The sequence below is a fragment of the Epinephelus fuscoguttatus genome, linkage group LG15 (assembly GCF_011397635.1).
Source record: "Epinephelus fuscoguttatus linkage group LG15, E.fuscoguttatus.final_Chr_v1".
NCBI classification, from domain to species: Eukaryota; Metazoa; Chordata; class Actinopteri; order Perciformes; family Serranidae; genus Epinephelus; species Epinephelus fuscoguttatus.
This window is the reverse complement of record NC_064766.1, coordinates 37655906-37681890: the sequence shown is the minus strand read 5'-3', so window position 1 is coordinate 37681890 and position 25985 is coordinate 37655906. Positions and strand designations below refer to the sequence as shown.

General features: G+C 40.6%; 1 protein-coding gene across 1 annotated transcript in view; it reads right to left on the bottom strand.

The window, feature by feature from the left end:
* Positions 1-20588, bottom strand: part of obscnb (obscurin, cytoskeletal calmodulin and titin-interacting RhoGEF b) — a 70439-nt gene extending 49851 nt beyond the window's left edge. Inside the window, exons 1-23 of the mRNA XM_049597620.1 lie at positions 20341-20588; positions 16281-17367; positions 12444-12713; positions 12012-12272; positions 10082-10387; positions 9729-9995; positions 9429-9535; positions 8856-9024; positions 8098-8373; positions 7729-8010; positions 7138-7413; positions 6016-6309; positions 5465-5740; positions 5102-5374; positions 4741-5007; positions 4369-4638; positions 4016-4282; positions 3568-3834; positions 3348-3460; positions 3102-3255; positions 1941-2102; positions 1737-1841; positions 408-674 (exon numbers count right to left, since the gene is read on the bottom strand). Coding sequence (XP_049453577.1) covers positions 408-674; positions 1737-1841; positions 1941-2102; positions 3102-3255; positions 3348-3460; positions 3568-3834; positions 4016-4282; positions 4369-4638; positions 4741-5007; positions 5102-5374; positions 5465-5740; positions 6016-6309; positions 7138-7413; positions 7729-8010; positions 8098-8373; positions 8856-9024; positions 9429-9535; positions 9729-9995; positions 10082-10387; positions 12012-12272; positions 12444-12713; positions 16281-17358 — 6007 coding nt within the window. The 5' untranslated portion in view covers positions 17359-17367; positions 20341-20588. The remainder of the gene's footprint in view (positions 1-407; positions 675-1736; positions 1842-1940; positions 2103-3101; positions 3256-3347; positions 3461-3567; positions 3835-4015; positions 4283-4368; positions 4639-4740; positions 5008-5101; positions 5375-5464; positions 5741-6015; positions 6310-7137; positions 7414-7728; positions 8011-8097; positions 8374-8855; positions 9025-9428; positions 9536-9728; positions 9996-10081; positions 10388-12011; positions 12273-12443; positions 12714-16280; positions 17368-20340) is intronic.
* Between the last annotated feature and the right edge of the window lie 5397 nt (positions 20589-25985).

Genomic DNA, 25985 nt, shown 5'->3' with positions numbered 1-25985 from the left:
ACCTGAGCAGAGCTTTACTCCATCAGAATGACTGACAATACCTGTGTGGTTACTTCACCTGCAGCAGTAATACAGCTTTGTTATTTTGTTGCACACATAATTTGAAATACCAATTATTATGTTAATTCATTTAGTAGGTCAGGCTTGTTCCAAAATGACCAAGACATTAATCAACATAATATTCCTGTATTTTCTATTAGTATAATACGTAATCATAGATAGATAGATAGATAGATAGATAGATAGATAGACAGACAGATATACTGTACAGACAGACACCTCAAGAGTCTGATGGCTTGTCTTGCATAAATACTTGGATATATACAGTAATTTACGATGATATGCCCTACAGCTGATAAACCTGACACTAAGCTTCGGTCAACCTTTGTCATCTTCCATCATGTTACCTTCCACAAGTAGTTTACAGGATGTCTTGTCATCAATGGCATCACAGGTATAGGTGTCTTCATCCCCCGAGTCCACATCGTTGATGGTGAGCTTTCTGTACACGTCTTCACTTTTGATCTCGTACTTCTTGCCGTGTTTGATCTCCGTCTTGCTCTTGTACCACTTCACCTTTGCGCTGGCGCGTGACACTTGGCATTCAAGATGACCACGATGCTTATACATCGCTATCTTATCCCTGAGCCTCTTCACAAACTTGACAGGCAGTTCTACAGTAACAATAACACTGAATCAATTAAAACTATCAAGTATGCCACAAAGGAAGATGAAAGGCTGTGAAAGCGAAGGCCTTGCCAAAGCCCGTGCCTAAGCGCACCATATGACAGGCAGTGTTCATAATTGAATTATGTTATCGCCAAAGCAAATGGAGCTAATAAGTGATGGAGCGTTAATGTGCTTGATGCAGCATTAGCTCCAACATTTTCTGCAAAAGCTAAAGCAGACAGCCAGAGTCTTGTAATGACACCACATTAAATAGGAATTACTGTGTCTCAGTCATTCTTGTTTATACATCAAGACACTGACATGATAGAAACATGTGCATGTTGATGAAACTGATGAAGCAAATTATGCTTCTCGTCTGTCACAGACTTTGTGCCTCTAATATAAATTTGAGCTCATTTTTTTTCTTATACTCCTGAAAATTTCCAATTTTTAAACAACCCCTAAATGTCTGCGAGCATTGGAACAATGCTTTCTCTACAGACCACTGTGCACAGACCTACACATTCAATCAAGACTTAAAGCTGTGACAAAACCCCCTGAAAATAATCCTAAACCTCAGGTGGTAAAACACCATGAGAGTTATGTTTCCTTTTGCCATCAGGCCTCAATGAGGCATAACAATGTAAATGCAAATTGCAAGTGGATTTTCTATCTCACCAATACTGTCAGAATGATGCATTGTGTTTACTCTTCTAGCAAAACAACATTTCATCTAACTTGAGTCTGACCTTTTACATTTGGCTCCCTAAACCAGTTGAGATGTTGAAGTCAATTTAGAAAAAGATCAGGAATCTTCAGTCTGCATGCAGACCTCTGTATAGCTTCTGTTTACAGTAGCATAAATGTTTTTAATTTAGAGAAAAATAAGGTTTAAAATGTGCAGAGGTATTACATTTGCAACACTCTAACAGCTTTTGTCATAATGAATAGAAATAATCCATTTGCAACCACATCTGAACATTGTAACATAAAGGTTAGCTTATACATGCAGCGATATACTTTATGTACTGTTATGTGATTTCAGTACAGAATGCCGACTAGTTTACCTTTCACTTTAAGTTTTGCAGTTGAAGAAGCCTTGTCGGCTGTGAATTTAATCTCACCCATGTCCTCTGGGGTGACAGACCTAAACAGCAGCACATAGGTTCTGCCTGGAATAAGAAATAGACAGCTTGTAGATAATCACGTTTCAGGTGAATCCTATAAAACTGCAGGTGTATACATGGTGTACAACTTTCTTAAGACCTTACCATCTTGTCTCATCTTGATGTTGTCACTGACTTTGACTTTGACACCTCCTTTGAACCACTGGCAGTCCACTTCATCATGTGAGATTTCACAGACAAATGAAGCACTCTCCTTCTCCATCACTTCCACATCCTTCAGCGTCTTCACAATCTTAATATCTCTGGCTGCAGGGAAAATATTTCCAAGATGTTTCTATATACTGGAAATAGTTATACTAGACCTTAAATATTGGTACAAGTTTGATTTGTGTGCTTCATCACATGACTACTACATAATGACAAAAACTCTGTCTGTGGATGTGTGTGTCTGTTCCACGTTTTTCTCCTCACTGACTTGGTCAATCCATGTGAAATTTGGCACAGTGGTAGAGGGTCATGGGAGGATGCCAATGAAGCAATATTACATCAATTGGCCAAAGGGGGGCGCTATAGCAACCCATTGAAATGTCAAACTTTGAATGGGCATATCTCATGCCCCGTATGTCGTAGAGACATGAAACCTTGCACAGAGATGCCTCTCCTCATGAGGAACACATTTGCCTCAAGAACCCATAACTTCCGCTTATATAGATTTTCCGCCATTTTGAATGTTTTGAAAAACACTTCAAATGGATCTCTTCCTAGGAAGTTTGAGCAATCTGCATGAAACTGGGTGAACATAATCTAGGGACCAATATCTAAAGTTCCCTCTTGGCAAAAGTTGGAAAACTTCCTAAAACTGAGCTTCTATAAGGCAATGAATATTGCGGAGGGCGTGGCTCATCACATAAAGGTGTATAACATCTCAAGGGTTTCACCCATCACCACGCAACTTTGTAGGCATATGACCACACATAATCTGAGGGGACCCCTCCATTATTGACCCCATCAAACAAAATGGGGGTGCTAGAGAGCTCATTTCTTATCTAGGCCTAACCGCCATATGGATTTTTACTAAACTTGGTAGATATGTAGAACAGGACGCCTCAAGGTGACTGGAGAAATTTAACTCTAATTGGCAACTGGGTGGCGCTATAACAACAGAAAAATGCTTCAAAATGGCTAAAATGTGACCGATCGCTGTGGCTCCCCCTGTGGACCAATGTTGTTGGGTTTTTTTTCTAATTTTTGGTATGACTGAGTCATGGTATGGTATGCTGTACTCAATGGGTATGGACTAGTTACCATTAACAGTGAGCTTGGCGGCGGTGTTATCATCAGGAGTACGGCAGATGTATGTGCCTGCATCTTCAGGGGTGCATTTGTTGATGACCAAACTGCGCTTTCGGCCCAAGGAGTGCATGCCAAAGTTCTTCCCTGGTTTCAGTTCCACATCATCCTGCAGATTAATTTAAAATCAAAATGTTACATATGCACGTAACATTTGTTAAATTTCACTCTGAAGACTAAATCCAAATAACAATTTCTTACCTTGAACCATTTGACATCTGCATTTGTTCTGGACACTTCGCATTCAAAAGTTACCTTCTCCTTCTCAGGAACACTCATATCCATAATGGGCTTGGAGATCATAGCAGGAGGTTCTGTAGAATCAACACGTTAGTCAAAAAGTGACTAAATGATAACTGTTGTGGCAGAATGGGTGTTGAAGGAAAACAGAGGTTTGGTCCAAAAAGACCAAGTGACTTACCTGTGATGATCAGTTTGCAAGAATTATGTACTCCTTCAGCTTGGAAGGTAATAGTCCCTGCATCTTCCCTCTTGAGACTGGACAATGTTAAGGCGTGCTTTTTTCCCAGAGCTGTGATGCGGCAGTACACCCCTGATTTCAACTTGATCCCATCCCTGGTCCAGAAGCCTTCAACGTCAGCCTGACTGAGTTCTACTTCAAGAGTTACTGTCTCTGTCTCATGTGCCTTGGTTTCTGTTAGGCCCTTTATTACCTGGATCTTCTTCACTGAAGGGAGGAGGAGAAAATGTTTGAGTCGTAACATGGAAGCAAGGTTTCCTAGCTTGTTACTCGAAACTGTATATTCGCACACACATTACTGGAGAATGACATTTTCTTTCTAGGGTTAAGAAATGTTCTTAAATACAGTACACTGCATCTAAAAAATGTGACCGTAGATCAGTCTTACTCTCCACATTGAGCTTGGCCTGGGTTTTGTCATCCAGAGTTTCACAGGAGTAGATGCCCCGGTCAGTGTATGTCACACTCTTGAAGACCAGAGCCTGCTTAGCTTTGTCTACCCGGATCTCCATGTTTCCTGTGGGCTGCAGCACTACGCTGTTCTTCATCCATTTCACTTCATCTGATGGTTTACTGAGCTCCACCTCCAGCTTCACTTCACTCTGCTCCTCCACTGTCAGGTTTTCTAGCTTCTTCTTAAATGTCACAGGTTCATCTGAGCACAAAGAAATGTCAAAGTTAATGCGGACATTACTTAGGATATTAAACAACTACATCTAATTGATAAATGCATGCTCTTACGCTGCACTTGTAGGGTAGCTTGGCAGGTTTTGCCTTCTGCATCAATGCTAATCTCTCCAGCATCTTTTTGGGTGACAGAGGTGATGGTGAGCGAGTGACTGCCACCACCACGTTCAATCTTATACTTGGGTCCAGCAGTGACAGGTACACTGTTGTGGAACCAATTAACATTGACGTCCGCTGGGTTGACAGCGCACTTGAAAATGGCGTCTTTTCCCTCCATTGCAGCCACATTGTTCAGTCTGGAGGTCAGCCTCACCAGTCTGGGTGCTGAAAGGAACATGTGACATCAAATGAAGCAGATTGATGTGGGGAAAAAAGTGTCCATCCTGAAACTTTGAATGTTTTGAGTTACATTACATGATAAATTACCTTTTGATGATACTTTAGCAGAGGTCTTGTCATTTCTACATTCACAGCTGTATTCTCCTTCATCTTCTTTAGTCATGCCAGTCACAGTGAGAACCCGCTTAGCACCATCTGTCCTGATACAGTGCCTGCCTCCAGGTTTAATCTCACGACCATTACGCTGCCAGACAACATCCCCTGAGGCTTGATTTAGTTCACACATCAGGCTAAGTGTACCTCCCAACTCCACTGCAGCAGGTTTCAAAGGGACAACAAACTTCAAAGCTGAATCTGAAATGAAAAGTGAGACATCAAAACAAAATCTGGCATCTGAAGAGGCCTACACAGCAATCATCAGATTGTCAGAGACGTTTCTATGGCTTGCCTTTAACTTGAACTTTGAACTCCAGTTTGTCGTCAGCAGTTTGACAGGTGTATGTTCCACTGTCTTTGGATTCGGTGGATTTCACAATCAGAGTACGAGAAAGACCATCTTTTTTCATTTCATACTTGCTGCCCTCCCTGAGCTCCACACCATCTCTAAACCACTTCACACTACCGCTCTCTGAGGTCAGCTCGGTGGTCAAAACAACTTTTTCACTTGCTTGAACAATACATGTGTCCTTGACAGTCTTCTTCTGGAACTTGACAGCTGCATCTAAGGAGGAGTGAACACTTCTTTTCAGTGATTTGTGCCAAGAATCATAAATCTTGTGGCAAAATTAGATACATTTAAAATCTATTTTACCTGTCACCTGCAGCTTAAAGACCAGCTTCTCTGTTCCAGCCTCACACGTGTACTCTCCAGCATCTTTTTTCTCCATTTTTTCTATCACCAGCTCACGACCCTTGCCCTTTGTCTCCATGTGGACTGCTTTGCTGGAAGTCAGCAGCTTGCCATCCTTGTACCATTTCACCTCTGTCTTGGAATCAGAAACCTCACAGCTAAGAGTGGCTTTCTGAGAGAGAGTAGCTTTCAACTCCCTCTGGACAGACTCCTTGTTGGAGAAGCCAGCTTGGGCTTCTGCAGAGCAAATGAAAAAAATTGATGTAAACAAGCTGAATCAATCAAGCTGAAATACATGAACACATCCAAAACCTTTCAGCCAGCAATGAACACACTTTATGGTTGTATCCAAACAGGAAAACATGGGAGGATAAACACACAATTCTACAAAACAAATACATTCATATTTGCATACTCTCAGAAATACTGTCAACATATTATTCCTCCTACCTGCCACATGTATCTTAAAAAAGAGAAATTGGTGTTTTTGGTCTACTATTCCCTTCTCGTACCTGTCACTTGCAATTTATATGCCAGTTTTTCAGTTCCAACTTCGCAGATGTATTCTCCTGCATCTTTCTTCTCCACACTGTCGATCACCAGTTGGCGAATCTTGCCCTTTGACTCCATGTGAACTGCTCTGCTGGCACTCAGCAGTTTGCCGTCCTTGTACCATTTCACTTCTGTCTTGTTATCGACTACCTCGCAGCTCAGAGTGGCCTTCTGGGAGAGAGTGGCTTTCACTTCCCTCTGGACAGATTCTTTGTTGCAGAAAGCAGATTTAGCTTGGACTTCTGTAGTAGTACCTGTAAAGGAGAGTGGTGGCAATACAATTACCCATACAAAAACAGACTTGACTCTATAAACCACACCACACACTCCACTTTAGATTTCCTGTGCAAACACAACCAACCTTTCCAGATGCAGTGCACAGAGCAACAGGCTCTATTAAAGCACATCAACATCAAACACTGCAGTGATTTAAAGCAAAATGGGCATCTACAAGTTGCTACAGAGGCACAATGAATATATCAAAAACCATTCACTGAGAAAGAAAAAGACCGAATCTGGGACCAGAAACTGACACACAACAGAGCCACAAGACACCAGAGCTGCCTCAGCAAGCAAATGCTTCAAGAAAGCAAAGCATGAAGCTTAGTGGTGTATACAGGCCACAAAACATAAAGTATTTGCGATGTTTAAATTGCCATCTAGTAACATGAGAATTCAAGTCAGTAATGGAGGATAGATATTTGAGCAAAGCGTGCCAGATATGTTATCAGAGGAGGCCACAGACACAAATAGAAAACACAAAATATTCACCAGTTTCTCAAACTAAATGGTGTAAAATAGTGTTGTGTGTCAAATTTTGAAATGTGAAGTGTTTATCAATCAAACTGCTGTTTCTAAAATCAGAATGAGTGACAGGTTTTACACATACATGTAAATATTTTGGTTTTCTATTTGGTATTTTTATCTATATATAATTTAATGTTTATTAAAATGCAATTAACACTGATTAACATGATTTTACCTAATATGCATCTAGGCTTTATGCTTCACATGCTATGTGCTCAAAAAAAAACAAAGCAAAGAAAAGCCATTTGGTATTAAACATACTGCATTCTTCTTACCTTCCACCTGCATTTTAAAGACCAGCTTCTCATTCCCGGCTTCACAGGTGTATTCTCCAGCATCCTTCCTCTCCACACTGTCGATCACCAGCTGGCGACTTTTACCCTTCGACTCTGTGTGTATTGTCTTGCTGGGAGTCAGCAGCTTGCCATCCTTGTACCATTTCACCTCTGTCTTGGTATCAGCTACGTCACAGCTCAGGGAGGCTTTCTGAGACAGAGTGGCTTTCACCTCCTTCTGGACTGACTCCTTGTTGAAGAATGCTGACTGAAAATCTGAGGGTAATGTTAACAAGAAACAGTGTCGTTATGAGCCATGTTTAGGATCACCAATGGATGAAATATATCAGAGGCATTTAACTGATGCATGCTTCAGGGCATCTTTAATTATTTAGTCCAAGCAAACCTCATCAAGCCTTGTTTGAGACATACAGTATAAATCACTAAATTAGTGCTACATCTTATTAATGTTGTGTACAAAGATAATTAAATGTGTACCAAATCATAATAATACAGCAGCACAAAGAGATAATATTTATTAAATATTTATTTATTTATTTATGTATGAATTAATCAACTGAGCAGTCCTACCTGACACAAATAACCTGAAGGCCAGCTTCTCCCCTCCAGCTTCACATGTATATTCTCCAGCATCGCCCTTCTCCACCTTTTCAATCACCAGCTGACGAGTGTTGCCTTTTACTTCTGAATATATCGTCCTGCTGGATATCAACACCTTGCCGTCTTTATACCATTTCACCTCTGTCTTGCTGTCTGAAACATTGCAGCTAAGAGTGGCTTTCTGGGAGAGAGTAGCTTTCACCTCCTTCTGGACTGACTCCTTGTTGGAGAACACAGCTACAGCTTGAGTTTCTGAGAAAAAAATAAGATAAAGAAATTCATATCTGTGATGTGCAGTCAATTGTTGAACAGCACTACAAAGGTTTCATACAGGCTTACCTTTAATCTTAACCTGGAATGTGACTTTGTCTGTTTCTGTCTCACATGAGTAATGTCCTTCGTCACTTTTCTTGGCATTCCTGATGATGAGTTTCCTTTGAGTCCCTTTGGAGATGAAGGTAGTTCTTTGGTCCTCAATGATCTTCACTTGATCTTTTTTCCACACAACGACCGCACTGGCGGGAGATACCTCGCAGTTCAGCTCAAGATCTCCTTTAAGGGACGATGCCAATCCCATGGGACCTCTGGTTTTGTTCAAAAACTTGGCAGGTTCATCTTAGAGAAAAAGAGATGGAAATTGAGCAATTAACATTTTTTGATTTCACGCAAATAAAGTGTGTGTTAGTGAATCAGAGTGAAGCGCATGTAAAATCTTTACGACATTAATTTAAATCTCTTTTGAAATGCATGTCGTTACGTTTGTTATCAGAGCTGCTCATGTGTGGAAACAGCATAACTTGGAGTAACAGAGTAACACTGGAGTTGACTACATGTTGACAGATGGCTCTTTCCTCTATTTGATGGCTCAAAAGCATATGCTAGTAGCCATCAAAGCAGGTCAAATTTCAGTATATCACATGGTCTGAGACAAACTACATGCATGCTGAGTCCAGTTCCCTTTGCGCAATCATCTTTGGACCGAGCACAGCATATCAGTGACACTTGTTTCACAGGCCAGCACACAATCCACGGCAGAGAGACTGTTGACTTTGCTCTGTGATAAGAGAAAATGTACAGTGCTTTTTCAGTCAGCTTACCTTTAAGACTGAGTTGGATGGACATTCTGTCATCAGCTAAAACACACTCGTAGATGCCCACGTCTTCCTCTGTGACGTTGTGTATCATAAGGATCCTCTTGCGGTCAGTGAACATATATTCATACTTCTTTCCAGTTTTCAACTCCCGTCCATTCCTCATCCAAACCACCTGAAGAAGCAAACACAGCACAGATAGCAAAAACAGACATGATTAAGTAAAAGCTAAGAGTATTCTATTCAAGCAGATCTACTGTTACTTTAATATTAACAAGTTGGAGTACTTGTGTTGACAAGCACTTTTCTGGGTAACAGTAACATGAAACAGAAAACGTGGCCTACTGACTATATTTTATAACTAATTAAAATGGAATATCCTTCCAGCATTTTCAAACATATTTGTGTACAAAGCTTCATCAACGAGCAGATTTTAGAGTAGACTCAAAATAGCACAGATAAAATGAACTACAGAAATGATAGTGATTTGTTTTCTATCTCTACATTCTTGTAAATTCAAAGGTACGTTAAAACAATCTGTGCAAACTAAATGTAAAGCCGTATGTTCCCATCACACACCTGTGCATCGTAATCTGACACCTCAGCAGTCAACTGAGCAGTGGCTTGGGCACTGCAGGTCACAACCTCCGTTACGTCTGACTTGTTGGTGAACCTAACAGGAGGAACTAAAAAATACAGTTGTCATGTAAAAAAAGGGCATTATTGATTTGCTTCTCGCAAAAAAAGTAAACACCAATGGTCTTCAATTCAAAACAAGGCTCAGAATGTTTTAATACAGAACAACAAATGTACTACAGTTCACTTATATGATTTAGAGCATTTTTCTGTGTTGATAATTATCTGGCTGTGTTTTCATACCCTTCACGGACAGGATGCAACTGCTTTGCGAGCCTCCACCCACAAACTTGATCTCATTTCCGTTCATTTCCATGGTGACGACACGGATGAGCAGAGTGTGTGTGTTCTTGGACCTGGTGATGAGGTAGTCGGCTCCACTGCGCAGGAGGCGGCCGTTTAGAGACCAGAAGCCGGAGCAAACAGCAGACAGCTCCACAGAGATCGAGAATTCCTCACCAGAGACTGCAGCAGAGTTTGTCAGGCCTCTCCTGATTTCAGCACTGGGTTCTGGAGACAACAGGCAAACCAGGTATCAGAAAAAACACTTGAGTGCATATAACAACAACACATAGCCACAGAGACATCAGTCTCACCTAGGTAGAAGGTTCCAGGCACCTCCAGGTAAGGACTCTGGCCAAAGTCATTCATAGCAGAGATACGGAACTGGTAGGTGGCTTCTTCTGTGAAGCTGCAGATGATGATCTCTGTTGAAACAATGGTTTCCCCAGGGTTGCACCTCTGCCATGTCTGAGTGCCAACCTTCCTCCTCTCCACAATGTAGCCCTTGATGGGGACAGGGCGGTCACTGTCAGGAGGAGACCACTGGATGGTGATGGATGAGTCAGTCTTGTTCTGCACCACTGCGTCGACTGGGGGATCAGGTGGATGTTTCCTGGCAGCTGGAGCAGAAAGAGTGATGATTGTGCTGTTTATATGATCAGTAAGTATTAAGAGTTTGTAGGAAATCAAAAGAAAGATTATACATAAATTAGTTTCTTTCTTTTTTTAAGCTTATTTTTCTCATCAGTCATGATAAGATTTTATCTGCTAACTTAACTAGTGTGATGCTGTATGAAGTTGTAGGGACTCTGCTAGATGTAGCTCTACACCAAAGGGCACCAGGCCTCACAGACATAATCAATCAGATCAGGTTTTAAACAAGTTCACTTTAACTTATTTTTCTATACAATCTAAAGGGAAAAAATCCATGGCACTCCAAAGCCATATAGCATATGCTAAGAAACCTGTCAGAACATGGCTTATTTTGAGGAGAAAACGAAGATGATGACACCTACAATGTCCATTGAAATTGTCAATGTTGTTTTGAAAACTCATATATAAAATACTGATTTTCATTCCTCTTTTACATTTACAAAAATGTTGCTACTTGGAAAACAACATGAAACAACCAGCCTTTGTTGGACTGTTTGCAATTACAGGGTTATTTTAGAGTTAGGGCCGTATACATGCCGTGTTTTTTGCGCCCTCAAAATCATTGTTTTCAATGTAGTTGCATGGCAGGTGCATTAAAACAGCAGAGCAACGCACCCTGATAAACGGAGTTCAACTTTTGGAACGCAGTAACATGCACCATATGTCATGTGACAACAAATAACCAATAACAATAACAAAACCAGCAGATATCTTTCTTTTCTTCTGTAAATATTAGTCTGTGGTAAATATGGAGGAGAAGTTAATCATTTTATTGCAGGGCTACTCAGAGCTTTACATCTGTCCCACGGACAATATTCCTGGCCTAACACACACTTACAATGGGTGGCTTTGGCTCAGAGGGAGAGCGGGTTATCCACCAATCGGAAGATCAGCAGTTTGAGCCCCGGTTCCTCCAGTCTGCATGTCAAGTATCCTTGAGCAAGATACTGAACCCCAAATTGCTCCCGATGATGCTTCCATCGGTGTGTGTGTGTTAAAAACTGAGTAGCAGGTGGCACCTTGTATGGTAGCCTTGAACATGAATGTGTGTGTGAATGAGTGAATGTGACACGTAGTGTAAAAAGCGCTTTGAGTGGTCGGATGACTAGAGTGCAGACAAGTGCAGGTCCATTTACCATTACAAAACAGGGCCTGGAAGAAAATCAGCTCTACCCTTAAGATTTCTAGGTATGTACGTTATGATCCGGCGCTAGTAATGGTTGCTTAGTGACCTCAGATGCAAGCTGCCTCTGTGCCCTTGAAAGTTGGCACAGAGTAGGCACAAGAGTAGCGCCCAGTGCCCGACCTCGTGTTTTCCAGGTGGTTAAAGAGGCGGCATGTGCACAGCCCCATAAGCCATTGCCATTAAGCGTTTGTATTATTTTGTCTTAACTTAAAAATAATTAAACGTTAAAAGGAACAATAACAGAATGCAAGACAATTAGGATAATTACAAAAAAGTCCTACATGACATCTGTTTAGATTAGTAGATTTTTTTGTTATTTAAACATGAATTACCCCCCTCTAAGCAAGCAGGTCAGAGCAGAGCAGATGCAAGAAATCTGAATTACAGCCAGGTGTATTCCTCACCCGTGACAGTGAATCGAGTGGATGTCTTGCAGTCTCCAGCTACAAAGGCCACCTCTCCTGAGTCATCTGCCTGGCAGTCTCTAATTGTGAGTGTGTACTGCCTGAGCACACAGGCAATGGAAATACGGGAATCCTCCTTCAGCTTCTCGCCATTGCGGGTCCAGTAGACATCCGGGATGGGATGCTCCAGCTCCACACAGAAGATGACAGTGTCACTGACAGGAACCACTGTCCTGCGGGGAAGCTTCTTGGTAATGTTGCCTGGGGTATGAGAGAAAGTAGATGTAACATAAAGAAATAGCACTGACACTGTTGTTAATTTCTAAACTTTTAGCAGCACTTAAAGAAGGCAACATTAATTCCCCTTGATAAAAGTATAGCAGTGCCTGCCCACAATATTTCACGTCACAAAAATGAAATACTCAACCATACCCAAGACAGTGAGCTCAGCCACAGTGCGACTGCCCTCTTTCATCTCACAAATATAAACGCCATCATCATTGGTGGTGACATTGTGTATGGTGAGACGACGCAGGGTCCCTTCCTCCTCCATGTTATATTTGCTGCTTTGCTGCAGCCGCGTTTCCTCCATGAACCAGCTGGCTTGGGTGGAAGTAACGGGCACCTCACACATCATTGTGGCTGACATTTTCTCTTGGACCTCCACATCCTTCAGCTTCCTCCTGAATGGCACTGCAGGCTCTGACATCATGAAACACAAAACAGAATCTTCAGGTTACGCAGCCATGTTGACAGTTTTGCATATGTCAGTCAATCGTCTACAAAATGCAGCCTGTATATTAAAAACAATTATTTTTTTTACTTACAAACTTTGTCAATTTCCTTGTTATCTCTACTTCAGGCTAGTCTAATATTAAAATCAAGTTGTAGAAACTAGAAACCTGCTTGAGAGATAATCGATCCCATTAAACATTTAATCTGTGTATTCTTTTCAAGCACTCAAGATTTGAAACTGGGCTTTTCAAATGTTTCCAATAATGAGGAGTCCTTGCTGAGGGAAATGTGGGCAAACATATCTGACAATATAGCAGGTGAAATAAAAGCTTTCTGGCAGTCAGCTGTAAAAACTTGGTTGTTTGAGCCGAGGTTTGACACTTAAACAATGGTGAACTGGAAGGTAACAGTTCAGTCACAATACTTTCCTCATGCTCTAGGATAAATTATTTGTGCTGAATACCTTTAAAAATAATTATTAAAAAGTGTCAATGAAAATGGTTTATATTTACCTGACTTCATTAATGTGAACTAAAGGTTTCAACGTGCTTACTACACCCACTATTTCAGTGCAGGTTGCAGAGGACATCCTGTCAGTTTCCCCTACTTCTCTTGTTTTCTTACCACGCTCTGCACCACAAATGAGTGTCACAAGCATATCCATATCCATACTTTGGACCTAAGCCAACACTTTAAAGTCAGGAATCAAGTGTTGAAACAGTTGGAACTCCACTGTGAGTTATGGGTGAAGTCCACTGGGGTCAGTAAATCAATCAAAGCATCTATAAACATAAAATAAATAAAATTTACTATTAAAATATCTGCAATATTTCCTGTAGTAAACCTTCGAAAGGACACATCGAACTAAGACAGTTAATCTAATCATAGTTAGGTGAAAGACAAAAACCTGAATCAAGAAGGTGTGCAGTTGTACTTCTCTGTTTTATAAAGAAAACAGGTGCAAGAATATGATCTTTCTAGACATTTAGTGAGGTTTTTTCTTTTCATTTATTAGACTTAAAAAGCAACGAGAGCTTGCAGAACAAAGTGAGGGGGGTAGTGCTGCACACTAAACCATATACCCCTGTAAAATTTCTGGAATGTCTGACGGTATGAAAATATAGATACTGCCCAAGCATAGTTACAAGCTTTGAACATACAAAACATTTGCTCCTTAGTATTCCAAACGTATCTGATAGGTTCTTCCCAGGAATGTGATTAACTTCCCATTTCTAAGCGATGTATAGTTATTTAACATTAAGTTTTTTAATAAAGGAAACAAACAAAGTACAATTTCAGGAGCAGTCTGCATTTTATTTCATTTTTAGTAACTCTTGTACTTATCTTACTCCTATGTTACTCTACTGAGCACTGGTTTGCTTTATATCTTGTATATTCTGAATTTTTTGACTGATATTTAATACTCTGTTGTTTTAAAACTGGGCCCAGTGTGCGGCCCTGACCCTGGGAACCCACTGGTTGTTCTGGTTGTTACTGTTTTTTTTGGGTTTTTTTAGTGAATGTTAATCATTGTTAGTGTATTCTGTTGTTGCTTTAATTGGAGCATTCTCTGGCACAACAACATCCTTTGTCCATTGTTTTTTGTACTGATATAAAAAGTGACAGAGAAGTCATTGCAATTGTGTGCTGTATTATTTGTTAACATTTTCTATACATTATATTTTTCCTCTTATTCCATGTCATATTTTGTGTATTATTAAAAAACTGATAAATGTTCACGCAACCACTAATTGTTCAAAATGTGTATCTTTCCATTTGCAAAATTTGCTAACAACCTGCAAGGACAACATCAGGTGTATCCATTTTCCTGCACCAGCAATAAACGGGTATGTCGGTGGCACAGCCCTCATTATCGGACATACTGACATACATCTACAACCCTTCAGTTTCAGCCCTTGGGCCAATTTCCCCCCAAGGGAAATCTCAGTAGCAGTGGTGCCAATGTGCCCCAGTGAGTGAGTGACCATCTTAGCATCTGTGAACTACTCATCACCAGCAGAAAATAGATGCAACACAACACCCTTCCTTCAGAGTATGAGCCAGATTTCAACCTTGTTGTGAAAAGCCACACTTATTCTGAGAGGTTTAAACGAGACTTTGATAGACTGATTTGGACAACACTTACAGTGCTGTAGTTGTGAACACTGAGTTTATCCTACTAACATATAGCTTATTCCTCAGCGCCCTATACCTCCATTTTCATTGCTATTAAAAACATGAATAAGCCACACTGCTGTACTGGGTGACATGCTCCTTCATTGCGATGGACATAGGCAGTGCAGTTTATTTTAAGTTAATTCCATATACACCATCCTGCTATTAAAAATACTCACTAGAGCATCAAATGCATATCAATTTGAAGCTCAAAATACTCCCCAACAAGTGACTATTCAGTCCTGTTTGAGTAATGTACAGTGCCCAACTGTTTTAGTAAATTACCTAGCCTGGATAGTTTACTGTATATTTGTAAGCTACTTTGTAAGATGTACTGTATGTCTTCAGTTTGAACCAACTGGGGCTTGGCGCAGTAAGCACTGGTACAGAGGTTGTATTAAAGTTCCAGTGTGTAGGATTTAGGGGGATATATTGGCAGAAATTAAATATAATAAAATAAGTGTTTGTTTCTTTAGTGTATAACCACCTGCAAATAAGAATCACTGTGTTTTCATTACCTGAGAATAAGCCATTATATATCTACATAGGAAGACGTCCTAATCCACAGGGAACGCTATGTTGCACTGCCATGTTTCTACAGAAGCCCAGAAGGGACAAACCAAACACTGGTTCCAGATAAGACCATTTGCATTTTCACATCAGTCACCGTAATTATCAGCCCCTTAGGGACAACACAATTTTATTTTAATATAAAACTGCTTTATTCAGTGTTTTCACTGGTTTGAATCACTGGGTCCATTTGTTTTGGAGAGGAGGAGACTTCTGTGAATAATTCGGCCCCCAGTAAAACCATTCTTAACGTCTGGATCTCAAGACATCAGAGTAAAAAGGTGAGCACAGATCAGCAGGTGCTAGGCTAGCAGCCCGTCTGTGACATGTCTAACAGCACCAGGAAAACACTGATTTGTAATGTGGGACTGCTGTATTCAGTGTTAACTGGTTTAAATCACCAGGTCAACACTTCAGTGGATAATTCATCTCCAGTAAAACAACTCCTGAACAATGAACACATGAGGAATTCTAGTCAAGAAAAATTTCAGCTCATTGCAATCTGCAATCTTCACCACTAGATGCCACTAAATCTGCCTAAATCTTACACACTGCTCCTTTAAGATACAAATTAATAAACTGTTAAGAAACCTTGTTTTTTTATCCCTTGCTTGGTGTATGCTGTAAATGCTGCATGTAAAGTGGAGTAGAGATGATGTCATGCGTGTAGACAGATGATGCATATAATTCATGAACATGTCTCTAATGATAGCTTACTTGTAGAGGATTCTCTTAAATGTGTACATTAGAGTTATCACTGTACTGTATGCTTAGGACTTTACATCTTACCTTTGACTGTTACCAACACAGCACTGTAGGTCTGCCCAGCCAAATTGGTTGCATTGCAGGTGTAGAGACCATTATCGGTCTGCTTGCAGTACAGGATCTTGAGGATGAAGTTCTCAGCTTGGTCCTCATAAATGACGTGCCTGCGGCCTTCACTGATGTTTGTTCCATCCTTCCTCCAGATAATGTGCGGTTTAGGGTGACCCGTTACAAAGCAGCTGAGTTTGGCATGTTTGCCTTCAGTCACTGTGCAGGTACGGGTGAACACACCTTTGGGCAGCTTTGCGAGAGCAGATGCCCTCAGCTCATATTCCAGACTCAAACCATCTGTGATGTTAGCTGTGGTGGAGGAGGTAACAGAGGATCTGCTTTCTTCAGTGCGATATATTGAGATGTCCTTCTTCATTTCCTCCTTGCGCTTTTGTAGGTGAGAAAGGAGGGAAGTGTTTTTGTCTCCAGACAGGTGGTGGGAATCCTGGGCATCTACGACAAGAGCTGCTGCAGCCTGTGAACGGCCAACAGTGTTCTGGGCCTTGCAGGTGTAGGTGCCGCTGTCCAGGTTACGCACACTTTGGATCTTTAAGGTGCTGCTGTCACTGTCAGAAACTATCTTGATACGGTTCGACTCCCCCAAGTAGCGCCCGTCTTTTTCCCAGTCAAAGTTGGCGTCAGGGTAAGCTGCAACCCGGCAGTGGAAAACAACATCTCCTCCCAAACCTACACGTGTAGAGGTAGGCTTAACCGTGAATACAGGGGCCCTCTGAGCCATCTCTGTTGGCAGGGCCACTTTGAGGGTCACGGCAGCATAAGCTTCCCCGACGTTGTTTTTGGCTCGGCACATGTATTGGCCACTGTCCTCCAGTGTTAAATCATAGATGGTCAGGCGGTACACATCTCCATCCTCCACGGTCTTGAAGCGGCCCCCAGATGTCAGTTTGAGCTTGTCCTTTTCCCAGGTGATCAGTGGAGTCGGGCTGCCCACGATAGTGCAGCTCAGTGTGGCATCCTTGCCTGCACACACTGAGAATGCCTTTGGGCGGGTGAGGAACCTGGGCACTCCTCCAAACAAGTTTTGATCCATTGTTTGCTCCTGTAATCAAAGAAAAGCTGATTATTATAACACAGTACCAGGCAGCAGCTTACACAAAATAATATTCAGCATTAAATGGGACGTGTCAGATTAATTTAAGTCCTTAAAATGATTTTCAGAGCTGGCATTAGTTTAATACAATTTGCCATTAACTGCCAAACACCAAAGTCATTTTTCAGTAACTTGCTGTTTTATAATTTAAATAAGGTATAGGAAAAACAAATGCTATTTCTGCTTAACAAATTAGGCAACAGATTTCCATTAAAAGGACAGTTCACCCCAAAATCAAAAACACATATTTCTCCTTTTACCTGTGGTGCTATTTATTAGTCTAGATTGTTTTGGTGTGAGTTGCTGATTGTTGGAGATTATCGGCCGTAGAGATGTCTGTCTCTCGAATATAAGGGAAGTAGATGGCACTCAGCTTGTGGTGCTCAAAGCGCCAAATACCTTTTACTAAACAGCAATGTCTCTTTCCAGAAATCCAGGCCCGGTCACTCAAAATAATCCACAAACCTTGTTCTGAGCAGTTTCATGCAGGTACTATTTTCTCTCTACTGATCTACACTTGACGACGGCATCACTGCACAGAAGGAAGTGTGCATATGGCAACCTACAATAAATGCTGTATGTAGCAGATCCTTTGAAACTCAAAATTTCTTTACAGTTCAGCAACTCTGTAGTTAACGTGTGGTTAGGTTTAGGCAGAAAATCCACGTGGTTATTGTTAGGAAAAGATCGTGGGTGCATTCTGAATTGCTTATTTTTTCTTTTTACTTTTAGTATGTACTTCAGCTGCCCTTAAAAAGTATGTACTGTTACATGCAGTATGCACACAATCGGGACAAAATACTTCCTAACATTACACTCCGAATTTTGACTCTCTTGCTTTTGTATCCATTACCTTACCGATAAAACAAACGCCACTTACTGAATTCGCCAGTGATGAAGATCAACCCAGAGAACTCTCCTTGAGTTACTTTGAAATGTTTGTAGTTTAACTTTAAAGTTATAACTGCACAGATTGTAGATTCTAACATTATTTTTGCCACAGTGAAATTAAATCTGCAGTTCTCAGTCATTGTTATTTTTACAGCTATGTCCTATTGTTGTTTGTAATATTTAAAATGTTTTTTTTTTTCACTGAGACAATCACAATTCCTATTATTACTATTCGACCGGTCATGAGTTACTTGAATGCTCACTGACAGCTGTCATTCGTCATTGCGACTTCTGAGAGCTGTCAATGAGCTGTCAAGCTTTGATCTGTTTGCAGCTCAGGCCGTGTGACGCATCTTCCTCTGTGCAGGAAATCATGGGTCAGAATAGCCAGAAAAGCATGCTGGCCTGCATAGTGCAAAATCAGACCAGATGTGGTAGAACACCCTGGTATTTCTGGCATACTGCATTCACATACTATGTATTGGGACATACTAAATCTTTTTTCTTGCATACTATATAGTATGGTAGTGTGGGTAATGGAACGCACGGTATGTCTTGGCTAAAAATACCCACTTTTGGGGCACCATCCTGAATCTAAGTAAAAAACAACCTCTTTTCATGGCACTATCCTGGCAGAAAACAGCAACTGCTCGGTAAAAATAACCACTTTTTGTGGCACTATCCTCAGTGGAAACACAGTGCTGGATTGCTAAAACAAACCCACGATTGGTGCCGAAAAAGTCACTAAAAATGCAGTGATTACTTGCTAAGAAACAACCAATTTTGTTGTGTGTAGGTCTCGCACAGTGGTCTGCAGCTTGGCAGGTGTCTTGCCAAGGCGACATGCCATCCATACTAATGTCACTTTAGAAACGTGGGTATGATATGTATAAAAACGTAAAAATGTTTCGCACCTCTTGTTTGCATAAACTTACAAAGCCAACGTTTTCCTCTGGTGACTGGGCTGCTCTTGGTCAAATATCTCACAGTCATGATAGCATGAAATGTAAACATTAATGGTGTCGTCCTCTGCTGAGCTGTAATGCTACTTTGCTATTGTATTTTTGTGGCGCTCTGAGCACCACAAGTCGAGAAGGCAGATGTGTCTATGGCCAATATCTCCAACAGCTCCAGCTCACACCAAAACAATCCAGATTGATGAATAGCACTAAAGGTAAAAGGAAAACTATGTAAATTGGATTCAGGGGTGAACTGTGGCTTTAAATTACAAAGAAACCCTGTCAAATGCACCCAAACCATTACCAGATATAACAGTGTGTTGGGTGTACTCTATAAATATGTTATGCTATGAAAATAGACATAAATCCACAGTCCAGAAAGGCATATTTATGGCTGGCAGTTACAGTGTCAGTCAACATAGCCCAGTGCTGGCCCTGCAGACATTCATCAATACAAAGACTTTACATCCTGCCATGTAGCCCATTCAACAGGAGGGCGGTTTTACAACACAACATCAGACAAATTCCCCTGTAACAAGGTCAAATGGAGCAGATATGTTCCTCTCAAAGAGTGACATTTGCTAGCTTTGTCACCTCTGTCGCTTGAACTGCCTGTCCCAAAAATAACCTCAGCTGTCAGACCCCGTCTCTGTCCATTGCCATTTGTAGAAGCGAAAGGGATATCAGCTGTTTGATAAAGCTCCCACTTCAGAAACATACCTCATTTCTCACACTGTCTACACCCTGACTAAAATGTATTAAAAAATATGTTGTAATTAAATTATTATAAATTGTGAAACTACTAAAACTGGAGCAAACACGAGTGTAGTTATAGTTACAGCACACAACGTTAGCCCAACTGACACTGGTTGTAGCTAGGTTAGCTAACTTAAAGCAGCAGTAGTAACCGTTAACAGTTACAGGTGTTCAAATATAGTATTTCCCACACGAATTAAAGTTAAAATGAATTGGAAAAACTGACAAAACTTCGGTTGAGTTCTTGGCAAAATTCCTAATTTAACATTTGGTGTAACTATCATCATTTTTGAAAAGCCTAACATTACTTTGTCACCTTGAGTCTTCAGCCACACAGGTAAAACGGCCGCTCAATCATGTGGCCTCAAAAGTCAGTTGGCGGTGAAGGTTTCCAAGATGTCGGCTTACTCCAATATCACAGTTTCCAAAATGTCGTCTTTGTGCTCAAATATCCTTGAAATGGTTGTAAATCCAGGATGGTGGTGGAACATCCCCCCAGTCTCCTGCGGTGGGCGGTTGACTAGACTTATTTTTTCTTTCTTCTCCGGTACCTCATGATGTCAAATAGCTGACGTGCCTATTCTGGCGCAGCCTCCTTTTCCAAAATAGACTTGTCATTTGCTGTGGAGATAGGATATAGGAGATAGGGGGTAGGAGATAGGAGACAGGCAGCTGGTGAGGTCGCGAGGGAGAGCGGCCTGGCCTGGCCTCTGCTGGGCCGCACACTGCTGGTCACACACTCAACCAAGTCGTAAACAACCCCTGCACCTGATATCACAAACTAAATGGTTTACACCTGCAGAGTGGAAGCTCCCAGTAACCTGTGCATTCACGCAAGCACTGTGTTTTATGTTACTTTTTATCCTCTACATTTATCTGACAGCTGGCTGCTTTACAAATCAAGTTTCTACAAACAAAACACATGATGAATTAATAAAATATGACACTGTGCTGCAGTTGCTTCAAGTAACTAAGTACATTTAGGGCAGGGGTGTCAACTCATTTTAGTTCAGGGGCCACATACTGCCCAGTTTGATCTCCAGTGGGCCACACCAGTAACCATTATATAATAATTATAAATAACACCTTTAAATGTTTCCTTTTTTTAGTTTTCAGTTTTCAAAACACATGCCCATGATATCCTCAGAAATATATGTGCAAATTCAACAGTACATCAGTCTACTTCTCACTTTCATTACATGTGCATTTTTCTATAATTTCCAACTAAAGTGGAAGCTATGGAAGAGGCAGGTTAACCCTTTGAAACCTGGAGCAACATCACTTTTCTTGTGCTGCTTTCAAATGCACTTTCGCAAGTATTTAAACCTTTGAATCTTGCAGTTTCTGTCAGAAACATGGGGAAAAAAGGCAACTGAGCAACTTGGAAAGAAATGTCCCACAAATTGCAAAAAGAAAATAATATATTTAGAAAATTATTCAGAAAATAAAAACCAGGAAAAAATAATTAAAAAAAAAAAGCTAAGGAAAAACTATATTTATGATTTTTTTAATGACATATTTAAAATTATGGTGCAGAATTACTATAACTTTTACACATTTCTTTCTAGGTCATTTCCTTGCTTGTTTCTTTTCTTTTTTTAACTATTACTTTCATTGCTCATTGCCTTCTTTCTGTGTTTTTAAAGAAATCAATCCAGTTTGCTTAGATTTTAAAGGGTTAAGTCATCCCCTGCCAAATCATTGACTAGCTGATTGACTACATTTTGCACCATGTTTGATAGCTTTGAAAATGACCACTGTAAGGCCCAATCCCAATACCTCCCCTTGTCCACTACCCCTTGGCCCTCGAAATGAAGCAACGAGGGGTAAGGGTTGAAATCTTTCCCTAGAAATTGGGACACCACTCACTACGTCACTGCGTCGGTTACATTCACGCATACGTAACTATTTTAAACAGGAAGCTGCAAGCCATCTTTCCAACTGGCATCTACAGTGGAGTCTCATTCATCCTACCGATCGCGTTTGCTGCATTCATCATGCTTCATTTGATGAACGACAGACGACAGGGGACTTCTGCTAGCTAGCTAACCAGCTAACATTACGAGGCAGCATAGTTATACTAGCTGGCGTGTTATCGTAATGTGAAAAATCCGACAATTTTGCAGAACAGGACAGATGACAGACGCCAAATAGTGAGAGCTAGCTAGCTAGGTGACAAGCAACCTGACGACGGTAACGTTAGCTATGTATGAACTTTTTCCCCCAGTCTCTTGCTCGGTGGTAGCCATGGCAACGTCTAACCTTCACTGGCAAGTCAGCATCCGAAATCCCTCGCTCTGAAGGGCTAGTTTCATGCCCACTACCCCTCGTTATGCCCCCTACCCCTACACGCAAAAAGGAATTGGGACACCCCTACCCCTCGCGGGAACGCACAAATGTAGGGGTAGGGCTAAGGGAGGGTATTGGGACGGGCCCTAAGTACTCATTGTTATTTCAGAGAGCTATATTGTGGTCGGCATGGAAAAGACTAAGGCAGCATTTTACATTAAGTATCTACTCACTGTTTAAACCTGGCACCTCGCATCAATAATAGATGTGCAAAGTCATCTAGTGGGCCGGATTGGACCCCTTGGTGGGCCGGTTCTGGCCCCTGGGCCGTATGTTTGACACCCCTGATTTAGGGTCGACTCATGCACTGTTCTCAAGTATAATTTTGAGGCACCTGCACGGGCGGATCATGAGACAATAGGTCCATGGGCACAGATATGCAAAGGGCCCCACCACCTGTCCTCAAAGGGGTAAGACATAAAATTTGTGGTGGGTTTGTGTCTCTTTGTGGTCGTTATGCACCTTCGCGTGATTTTATGTCTCTATGTGGTTATTTTGTGTCGTGTTCTTTGGGGTTTTTTTTTTTTTTGTCTTTTTGTAATTTAGTTTAGTTTATTTAAGAAGGAATAGCGCAAATTAATAAATACACATATACATGTATAAAAAGGCCAAATTAGCCAAAAGGCTATTTTTCACCCATAGTCCCTTGGCAAAGATGTTACACAAGGCCACCTATAATACAACAAAGCACAAACAACAAACAACAAAAAACAAACAAAAAAAATCAGAAAAAAGGCAAAAAAGAAAAAGAAAATGAAAACAGGGCATACAGTTTTAACACACTTCTTTGAACACATCAGCATCAAATGATTTTAACATGATTTGGGTCTCTTTGTTGTTGTTTTTTTGCCTGTTTGAAGTCATTAATTTGTGTCTCTTTGCAGTTTCTTTGAGTGCCTGCTGAGTACGTGTTAATTTGAGTGACATTTTGCAGGTGAGGCCCCTAAAACTCTGGGCTCCTGGGCCTGTGCTCGGTAGGCCGTTCAGTAATCCATCCATGGGTACTTGTATTTCACTGGATTATTTTTATTTTATGAGGCTCTATCCTCCAATCTATATCTTTAGTTAGTTACTTTGCAGATGCAGACTACTAACAGAAGTTATACCTAACAAATAAATTATGATGCACTATGATAAATTAAGCAACCTGGCAGTAAATAAATCTAGCTCCACCTTTACCAACTGCAACAGCGAAGTGATGCTTACATATAAATGCATCAATAACTATGATCCATTTATACAATACACACTATAGTTAAATGGGCCACTCTGCATAATGAGTACATTCACCTTTGTTACCCATATTTATTAACATTTTGATGCTAACAGTTTTGCACTTTTACTTAAAAATTAAAGTAAATTTTAAATGCATGATGTTTACTTTTACTGGAAACTTCTAGACTTGTTAATCTCGAATCAGTTTTTATTGTACTGTTGTTTCCACTTGCCATATGTCTCCAGTTATTGTATCTGACCTATGTAACCAATGTTCAGACAGTGACGACGACAGCGTTAGGGTAATTTAGTTTTTAGGTTGTTGGTTGGTCTTAGGAGTTTTGTAGATTGTAAATGTAATTGTATAATACATGCACTTTCTTTTTATTAAATCTAGACATGTTGAACATATTTTAAGTATTATCTGCTTTGTGTCTGGGCCCTTAGTCTCAAACTTTAGATATGTTGTAGCTTATGAGGGTGTCCCATTTCACATTATGTCTCATGAACTGTACTTGTCTTTTTTTTGTTAATTTGACGGTTTATAAAGTAGTCAAATCCTGTACACTGCACAGAAAAATGTTGACCAGACCCTAAAATGAAAGAAAACTAAAAAAAAAAAAAAAAGAAAAGAAAAGAAAAAAGTATTTGGTAATTTCGTATTTCATTTGTACAGTTAACTGTTGAGTTATGTTTTTCATACAGTAAGTACATTCTAACATTTTTGTATGTTAGTGTCCTAACATCTCATTCAGGGCAGCTTACAATAAATGAATTTAGAGTTCATCATAGAGATCATATTGTTCACTAAGGTCATGGGGGGAATTTATTTTTCATTTTTGTTTTTCCATATATGTAATTAGGGGTAGTTAAAGTCACTGATCACACATTTGTGTAACCAGTAGTGAGGCAATAGAGTCACTGTGGAGTCAGACTTTACTGTAAATCCACAGGCAGCCAGAAATGCCAGGACATTTGTCGGGCACAGATCTACTGATGACTTCAAACTCACCTCACAAAGCTAAAACAGAATTGCAACACCACTTGTACTTTATGTTTGTGCAAATTTGCGACCTGCAAGTCAATCTCTTGTCACCTCTATTTGTATCTAACGATCTTTTGGCTCAACTTACCACAGTGCGTGGTGCGTTATGTGCTTGAGGCTGAGCCAAATTAAATGTGACGTGGTCAAATGTGAAGTCAAGTCGTGCATCGGTGTCCTCGACCAATAACAGCGGGGCACAAAGGCTCAATGCAGCACATCAGAAATCCCTATAACTTAGTTACCAGTTTGGCACAGTTGTAAGCTGAACAAAATTCAGGTAACTCTTGCAGTTGCTGAACCATTTTTGTTGTATTTTCCAGTTGTGTTGAAGGCTTATTGTTTTTCCAATCTTCTACTTTTTTAGTTACATTACATTTACACTTGTTCTGATCTGTGCACTGCATGCACAGAGATGAAATTTGCACCAGTCCTCTATTCAGACTGTGGGTATTCAGCTCCTTTAAACCCTATCTTTGTCCTTAGTACATTATCAGCAGGCAGTGGTGGATGATCCATCATACTTTCATCTGTTTTCTAAATAACAGCAATACATAATTTGCAAGTATGGTCATGCCAACATGACGCCTTTTGTCTTTCTGCTCACTACAATTCTTAAGTATTATTCTGCCCATCCTCTAAGTAACCCTTCCATTATTTTAAACAGTAGCCTCTGAGCAAGACTAGAAATATATGTCTTAATTGAGTGTAAACGTGAGTGGGGCAGGCTGAGAGATTGGCTGAACGTGCCCTGGAGCTTATGACACATTGTGTTCCACCGCCATCATGTTGACAGCTGCAATACCCAGCTGGTCAGGCCCATAATTAAGTTATGACTTCATATAGTGCAAAAGCCTCAAATATAGTAATGCGTTTAATCTATTTCCCGTGACATCTTCACCGTGATGAAAACACTTAATCATTCAGCATGACACAGCGATCATTAAATAGCAGGACATTTATTTCCATTACGCTCTGCTTTATCACAGATTTAGAGACATAACTCTGTTTCCTATATTTAATGATTTGTGCCTGTGAACAAGGGGTAGCAAGTCTTATGCCTTTCTTCCCTATTCTTTGGCTTCCATGGTATTTTCTAGAGTGGGCTTTCCCCCAGTGTCAATGACTGACAGCAGCAGGTCGCCTGGACCCTGATTTAAACTCGCCGAAACTCTAGCAGACAGTAATCCACTGTTGCTGCTTGCCTCTGCTTCATCCTGTTCTTGCTACTGTGTTTGGTTTCCATGCTCCTGGTAGTATACTGAGAAAGGGAAAAAAAAGACAACAAATTAATGAAGAACTGTCCTGAATTTTATCCAAACATTTTAGATGACTAATGTGTATTATGGAGGCAA